The sequence below is a fragment of the Electrophorus electricus genome, chromosome 4, assembly GCF_013358815.1.
Source record: "Electrophorus electricus isolate fEleEle1 chromosome 4, fEleEle1.pri, whole genome shotgun sequence".
NCBI lineage: Eukaryota > Metazoa > Chordata > Actinopteri > Gymnotiformes > Gymnotidae > Electrophorus > Electrophorus electricus.
This window is the reverse complement of record NC_049538.1, coordinates 21,833,401-21,841,744: the sequence shown is the minus strand read 5'-3', so window position 1 is coordinate 21,841,744 and position 8,344 is coordinate 21,833,401. Positions and strand designations below refer to the sequence as shown.

At 40.2% G+C, this 8,344-nt stretch overlaps 1 protein-coding gene across 3 annotated transcripts in view; it reads right to left on the bottom strand.

The window, feature by feature from the left end:
• Window positions 1–1,875: 1,875 nt before the first annotated feature.
• The window catches only part of reln (reelin), a 95,221-nt gene continuing 88,752 nt past the window's right edge, over window positions 1,876–8,344 (bottom strand). The window contains exons 57-65 of one of the 3 annotated variants that reach the window (XM_027008785.2): window positions 8,084–8,259; window positions 7,874–7,947; window positions 7,381–7,542; window positions 7,085–7,242; window positions 6,591–6,810; window positions 6,168–6,365; window positions 5,831–5,929; window positions 4,552–4,557; window positions 1,876–2,789 (exon numbers count right to left, since the gene is read on the bottom strand). In XM_027008785.2, coding sequence (XP_026864586.2) covers window positions 2,693–2,789; window positions 4,552–4,557; window positions 5,831–5,929; window positions 6,168–6,365; window positions 6,591–6,810; window positions 7,085–7,242; window positions 7,381–7,542; window positions 7,874–7,947; window positions 8,084–8,259 — 1,190 coding nt within the window. In that variant the 3' untranslated portion in view covers window positions 1,876–2,692. Of the gene's footprint in view, window positions 2,790–4,551; window positions 4,679–5,830; window positions 5,930–6,167; window positions 6,366–6,590; window positions 6,811–7,084; window positions 7,243–7,380; window positions 7,543–7,873; window positions 7,948–8,083; window positions 8,260–8,344 lie in introns of those variants that run through there. The other 2 variants (XM_027008786.2, XM_027008783.2) reach the window with 2 other exon arrangements.

Sequence of the window (8,344 nt, the reverse complement as noted above, 5' to 3'; positions counted from 1 at the left end):
CATGACCAATGCAACAGGCCACCAGCACCTGATCCCATCAAAATGTTTTTGGGAGTGACTGCAAGTTCAAGCAGGGAAACTTTCCCTACAGTAAGCCCTCTTGACAAGTATCCAGAGAAATAATACCCCGTGGAAGGGTGCCAAGTGGTGCCAACTCTAATTCTGTAGAAGAAACATTTGTCACAGTGAATCTGATCCATTCTTTAAAGGATGAGCAAGAAGTTTAAAATGTACATTATAAGGTGTATTGTAATGTGTTTATTTTTATGACTGATTGCTAACAGTGTTGCTTTCCTGGAAAATAAAAGCATTCAGCTGGATCAACCTGGAAATTGATGAACCCATAAAATAAAGCATATTTTGGTGAGGGTTTGGTTTATTTTGTCTCATTGCTCTGCCTGCAACCTTGGAGCAATACTAGTACCACTGTAAAAATTCTGTTGCAATTGTAAAGCACAGTTTCCATGGATTTAAAAGGAAATTTAAAGTTTACTCACTATCGATGTCAGTCTTTTGTGTTTCATGGACTCCAAAGCTAATTAAACACTAAAATGACTCGTTAGGGCAATTAAGGTAAATTCCAACACCTGCTTGTGTCTTCCTATGAAATAGAACCTGGACTCTACTGATATTTTGCTGGTTGTCTTTTGGTTAAGTTGCTTGTAATGTGTCAAGGTGCAAATTATCATTTGCTCTTCATTTTTACAGAGCCTCTTGTTTAACACTGTATCACTAATAATCTGTAACTGCAGGTGGTAATAATCTGTCATAAGAGGTGAAAATGAACCAGCCAGGGAGCTTTTGGTTCTTTAGCAGATCTTTTCTAAAGCTTACACCTTATGCATTTTGTCTGTGTCTGCTTCTGCTACCTGGCCTGAACTGTGGAAACCTGCTGTGCTACTACTGTCCACTGCAGCTGGCAAACAAACCCTGCAAGCGTGCCTTCACTGAATGTGCACCAAGAGAACAGTGCTTCATAGGAAATGGCCACTATGGGCGTTACAGCAGTGCCTTTACTAAGGGCTGCACGTCTGAAGACAAATGCCTTGGGAAAGAGCGTCAAGTCATCCAGGGAAGCAACATCACTTTAAGTTATGCCTGCTGCACCTATGACTTCTGTAACTCCAGCCAGCACTGTGTTTGTAACCATGGACTGCTTGCAGTATTTGTCATTGTTGTGACTCTTTTTTGTGGTTGGTCAAATTAGGAATTAAACTGTACCCGAATGACAATATTTAATGGTGTAGTCACACAGCTGCACCTTTCATGGCTGTCCACATTGTCATGGCCATTTCATTAAAATGTTTTGAATTGAAAATAATTTTTGTTCTTGGGCTGTAAAAAGCAACTGTAGTATAGAAGTAAGACTGTTTTAAACTCCAAGACAACAGTTTTTTGTTCCATTATATTGTGAAGCTGAAAATGATAAGTGATATGAGCACAATACACAAAACACATTACCAAGCTCTTAGACATTTTAAAGGTTTGGACAGTTCTTTATTTCCCTTTTATAAGGCTGCTGGGTCTCCTCATGGTGGATATATATATATATATATATATATATATATATACACACCCACACACACCCACACACACACGAGAGACTTCTATATTGGAGCTACACTGAGAGGGTGGAGAGGGTATATATTACACAGACTTACAAAAACAAACACTCACCTCCCTCCAAGTATGAAACTCTGAGAGAGGGGGGACAGGGGGACATCACAAGGGGATTAAGTGGGTAGGGGGAATTTTCATTGCAGTCTGAGAGCTTTACCCAACTGCCTAATAACTTAACACTAGAAAATAGCATACAGAGTTCACACAGTGCATTTTAAATATGTTATGTGGAGAACAATTTACCATAAATATTTGTTTTTTTGGGAAGCAACATATAAAAATGATTTAAAAAAAGGGGAAAAATCATTATTGTCATTGCTGAGTTTTTTCTTGCTATTTTTCTCATTTCATTTTGTCCTCTTCCTTTTTCTGTCCATCTCTGAAAGTGGCCTGTACTTAGGCCCTTATCCACCCCCCCAAAATTAAAAATGGTCAAACCTCAAAAGATGGGGATTAGTATAAAACTAACAAATTAATGAACAGAACAGCACAATCAACTCATCACAAAAAGAACCCACAGACACAGAACAGCAAGAACACAGAACTCTTTTAGCATCATAATCACTGTTATCCCAATCATACCGTTAACAGCTTACTCATGGTAACTCTTACAGGTTGAGGCTTCTGTTTATCAGTCTTCCTCTCTTTAGCAATCTATCAGCTCAGTTGCACTCCAAGGCTGCCTTAGTTTCATCATCATCATCATCATCATCATCATCATCATCATCATCATCATCATTTTCATCATCAGCATCATCAGTGATCTGGTAGAACTTCACAGTGTGGTAAGAGGGGTGAGGGGGCGTGCCAAAGGAATTATAAGTGGACCAGAAGAAATTATAACAATAACAAAAAAATTACAAACCAATAACAAACCTGAAAATTCATGGAAAGTAAACAAAATGGCTGCATTTTGATGCTGTTTTCCTTCCCTGGGAAGGTCTTGATTGAAAGGAGATTGTGTCAGTCAGAGGGCAGTGGGATGACAGGAATCCACTGGTGGTGTTGTGTCATCAAGATGTGGTTTTCAATAGGTTAATATATGACTGCCAGGTTGTCCTTGTCTAGAACGTCAGGCATGTGGCCTCAGTGCCCTCCTCTTTCTACTGTAGTAGTGGCGTAGCCCAGTCTGTCTGGCAAAGTTCATCATGTAGTTTTGTTTACGGGTGCTAGAAAGAAAGACAGTAAGATAGTAGAAGGGAGAGTGAAAAAAAGAAACAAGGGTTAACAATAAGTGTAAAAACACTTTCTTGTTCATGCACAGTCTCTATATTATCTGCCTTTAGACTAGGGGTCAATTAAAAAAAGACAAACAAAAACAAAAAAAGCTATTAGCTTCAAAAATCATGCAAGCAGGTAACAGATCACCCATAACCCCAAACACCTTGAAAGATGGCTAATTTTACTTATTACATATTGAATATGATCTCACGGTCACTTCATAAACCACTGTGGTTGTTGTCTCAGCCTGATCACGTGACACATTCTGATTAATCAGGCTATATATGAGGTGAGAATTTTGAATGTTGTTCTTTCAGGGTACTTGTGGTAAGAGCTCAAGAAAAAGGCATCATCAAGGAGGAAGAGAGAAAGGAAAGGTTGTGAAGAAAAAGGACAGTGGACAGACAGTGTTCAAAAAAACCCAACATAAACTGGACAAGACAGTGTTGCTTGCTTAGCCTGTCATTGCTTCTTCTATCCAGCAGGTAGTGCCAGTGAGCCAGGAATGCAGCCAGGGCAGGCAAAGGCCTCTGCAAAGCGGGGAGAAGGGTACGGCGGGTGGGGTAGTGGAGGTCTGAGGGCTGGCTGAGTGGATTCTCTGATTCTATTCACTATGAAGTAAGTGAATATACTTTTTGGGCACCCCGCAACCAGTGTAGCCATGGCCACATAGCCATGCCCACACACCCACGAGGAATTGTGTGAAATGCAGTACTAACAGGGAGGACTCGCACCATGCAAATGATGACTGGATGGAGGGGGTTGTTCTACTCGAGGTGTGTTGGCAGTGCTTGATTTCTAAGGATGTACACAGACACAGATTTAACTTTAATGTCACCAATCACAACACAGTTTGAAAATTATGGAAAATCTGTGTACACAGAGACAGGTTTAACTTTAACGCCACCAATCACAACACAGTTTGAGAATTATGAAAAATTTGCCTACTTTAAATGAGGTGATATAATTCAGGGTTAGTAATGATAGATGAATATAGAACCAGCAACATTTATCCTCAAAGCTAATTTGAATATGTATATATACATCTGCATGCAAATTAATGCAGTTTTATGTCTGTGTATGTAAATTTAAGGTTCAGGTCAGAAAATAACTCTGATTTATTAATTGTTAATTGTAATGTAAAATGTTTCTCTGACAGTCCATTACCCAAAAGAAGTTTTAATGTATAAATGACATCCACAAACACAGAAAAGCATATATGACTTCACATATATAACTGGATTGCACAGTATGTACAAAATGCAAAATATACCAATAATTTAACATTTATGACAATAGTTTACCATATATAACAATGAGTATACCTGCATATTTGCTGTGAAATCAGTACCATGGAATGAATTTTGGATTTGTTTTAGTATTTAGTCTATGCATGTACATAAAATGCTATAGCAAAAGATTTTTGTGTAGGCTAACAGTTTTTTTTTGTCCCTTCAAGAAACCCGCTGTGACTGTTTTTTAGCTAAGTAAGTAAAATTTGTTAGATCAGTTGGTTGATATAGCTTTCTTCTTGGAAAACTCACCCTGAAAGTAAAAACAACTTTAACTCACTCACTCATATATTTAAGTTATGTAATTGCCATAAGTCAAATGCTGTGTTCAAGCTCAATGGGTGTACACAGGTACTGACACTGATGAATGGTGTGGCGAAATGAGAAGGGAAAAGGAACCACTGTGTGGAGCACTTACCTGACTCTACAGCCACATCATGGGGAGCAGAATACAGAAGAAAGCAGAGATTAGAGCGCGAGAGGGGATGATCTTAAGGGAGCTGCTGCTGACATGCAGAAAGATCTGGGGTGGCAAGAACCCTGGCCTGGGAGGAGCCAGACCCAGACCCAACCAGTGACAGACACAGAGAAAGAAATGGGCCAGTGAAAGAGGGGGAAAGAAGCCGAAAGGAAAGAGAGAGACAGATATATATATATATATATATATATATATATATATATATATATATATATATATATATATATATATATATATATATATATAGATAGATAGATAGATAGATAGATAGATAGATAGAGAGAGAGAGAGAGAGAGAGAGAGAGAGAGAGAGAGAGAGAGAGAGCGAGAGAGAGAGAGAGGGAGAGATGGGGGCAGGGTGAGACAGGAGGCAGACAAGACACCTGAGTAAACTCAGAGATTTTTAAGAACTGAGGAGAGAAGGCAGAGAACAGAATATACAGAGCTGTACTGAATAAACAGTGTTTTTGATAGATGGAGAGTGGTGTTGGATTGTTAAAAAGGTGGCAGCACTAGTAAATGCATAAAAGTTGTTACAGTGCAGGAGAACAAAACATTCAGAAGTGGAGGTAGATAAGCAAACAGTGTGATGATGGTAAGGGCAAACAAGGGCAGCAACATGGAGACAAAGGAATGTGTGGGACGGTGAAAGGGAGCGTGTGATAAAGAGAAAGCCAGAGAGCATTTATAGTCCAGTTTGCACTGTTAGAAGTGAGGGTAGTACATATTCTCGTATGTGAGTGATATTCATGTGTGTGAGTGAATGTGTATGCATGCAGTGCAAGGGTAGGTGTTTTTTTATTCATGATTTATTGGTCCAGTTTGTGTTAGAGTCCTTTACAGCATTGGTAATTGCATGTTGTATATTTCTACCCTATACAGTTCATCCCACATGAACTATTTTCAAATAAATACAAACACATATAGAATGCTAGTTTTTTGTATTGCAGCTCTAAGATTTGATCATGATAAAACTGTTTATAGTAGCTAATTTGATATTTAGTTGGATTTCCTGTAAAATTACCATAATTACCAACCAAAATGACCAACCCTGTCATTTGAAGGAGACTCATATTTGAAAAATGTTGTGCAAATTGTGAAAATATTTCTCTATATATGCAAATGCATTCCAGAGAGGGTTTGATCAGAGTCCAGGGCTTTAAGCCCGGTCTGATGGCTCAGCTGTTTGATGGGTAGCAGGGGCTGTGGGCATACTCACAGAACGACTTCTACATGGTCCAGTGCCCACTGGTCATGTCCTGAACTGCCATGCCGTGGCTGCCACCATCGCAACTGCACCCCTTTCACACGAGCTTCACTGTAGCGAGGGATCACAGAAGAGAGCTGGTTATATATGCAGCCTTCAGACCTTGAATCAGTAATATCTATGAAAAAAACACTTGGATAAAGTCACTACACTGGGTTAATGAAAATTACACAATTACAGCTGAATACATTTTTCCCTTGGTGATGATGGTGACGATAACTTCTTGCACTGCATTAAGCCAAACCTCTTGCACTGATCTTTTTGCTCTGACAGATGCCATCTGACTTACAGCGGAATGTTGTAGGAGACCCTCTGGGCCTTGAGGAAGTCTTTGGGCTGGTGCTGGGCGATGACGTGCCAGCTGACTCCATTGTTGACACTGTACTGGAGCAGAACAGCCCGATCCACAGTGTCCACCTGATCCAGAGCAGAATTACAGCTGTCTGTCTGTGAGACACTGCCAATCTGCAGCACAAACATGATCTTGCTGTGAGAGAAAGACAGAGAGAGGGGGAGATAGAGAAAGAGAGAGAGAGAGAGGTTCCCCTTTTAGAAGAAACTAGAAAGTGGTACCTGTGATCTCATAATTAGCCATGGAGAGATGTCCTACATTGCCAGTCTATAAACTTGTAAATTTCAAAATGTCACAAACTGATCAACAAGTGAGTCTTACAGAGTCCATTTAAGGCTTCTGCTATATGCAGTGCTGTACCTGGCCCTTGTCAGATCCAGAGGCTTGGTGATGGCCTGTCTCATCTTGCAGCCATTGAAATAAAGAGAGTCACCATGGGCATGTGGGGAGAGCTGGCCACAGCCACTGCCAACCCCTCCACCCTGAATTACACTCCAGCTCTCCTCAGACACTGAGCCTGACTCAAAGTTGTCCTTGACAGAGCTGGGAAGGTCACTGTTTGACAGGGAGCAGTCATCACCTGATAGAGAGCAGGAGAGAGGGATAGAGGGAGAGGAAGAGAGAGAAAAAGATATGCTGTGTTGAGGTACATCTAGGCAATATTGAAAATTGGAACTATAATTACTTAGGAACCAAGACTACAGATTTGATACAAGATTAAATTATAACATCTGAGAATTACTTTTGGACAGAAACTTGAAGTGTTGGATAGAAATTTGGTATAAATTACAGATCTGCTTTTTATGGTTCTGTGACGTATGCATAATTTAGGGGCAAAAAGTACAAGTACGAACCATGGTGCCCTTCATCACAGATGCAGACTGCCCCATTGGTACAATAGCCATGCCCACTGCACAGTCCGGGACATGCTTCACCAATGTAGACATGATCAATTCCCCAGCCATGTCGCTCACCAGCGCCCTCTTTCTGAATCCAGCGGAACTGTGTGGCACTGCAGGCCATGAGGTGTATACTTAGAATACCAATAAATAAATAACCATACCTGCTGGAGGGTAAACCTTCAGTACAAGTAGATAACAGTAGCTTCTCCAATACAGCTAAACATTTAAAACATATTGTTACTGCATACCCTGAGGAGACATAGTCAGGCAGCTGCACAGTAACTCTGGTCCATACTGAGCTGTTCACTGGGCTGTAGATACTGGACTCATGGAACTGGAAAGGGGAACAGCCCACATTACTCACAGAGGAGGGGAGGCATGCGGACTGAACCAACTGCCAGGAGTCTGACCTGCAGGGAAAGGACAGCTAAGATGAACAAATACTTAAAGATAAGCATTTCCCACATCTTGTTCTCTCTCCCTCTCTCTCTCTCTCTCTTTACTTTTCTAATATAAACTGATTTCTCCTCCTACAAATTCATAAGCAAATTCATTTGCTGGCACAGCTGATGAAGGACCTCTGTCTGAAATGTCCATCTTTAGAAATATAGAATATATTTCTAAGAATATATATCTTCTTTCCTCACTCTCTTTCTCTTTCTCTTATTCTATGTTTGTTTCTGTATAGTATATAAAGTATAGTATATCTTTCAGTCTGCCCTCCCATACGCTCAGTCATACCTGGCATCCTTCCTATATTGTAGAAGCACTGAATGATGATCTTCACAGCTGTCGGCTTCACAGCCAACCACAATCTACAGTATATATAAGAGATACAACAAATGCATACATGAATAAATAAATATTCATAGTTAACATATACATGATGGAATACATTATACAATGGCATAATAGTACAAAGACTACAACAGTACAAGGGTCAGAATTTACCTTGAACTGTAAAATGTATCCTGGTTGGACAATAAGCTCTCGGGTGGCCAGGATGTTGTGGGTTCCATCCTGGTTTTTGTTAGGCCAGTAAAGGTGGAAAGAGGGATTGCCACAGAAACCAGCTGTTCGCACTGCATTTGGATAGAAACTCCAACTTTCTTCATGGGATATACCCTCTGTTGTGGTAACACAGAGAGGGTGAGAAAGAGTGTCTGATAAAAAAAGAAATTAAAGCCATTCACCTCTGAACTTTCTCAAAGA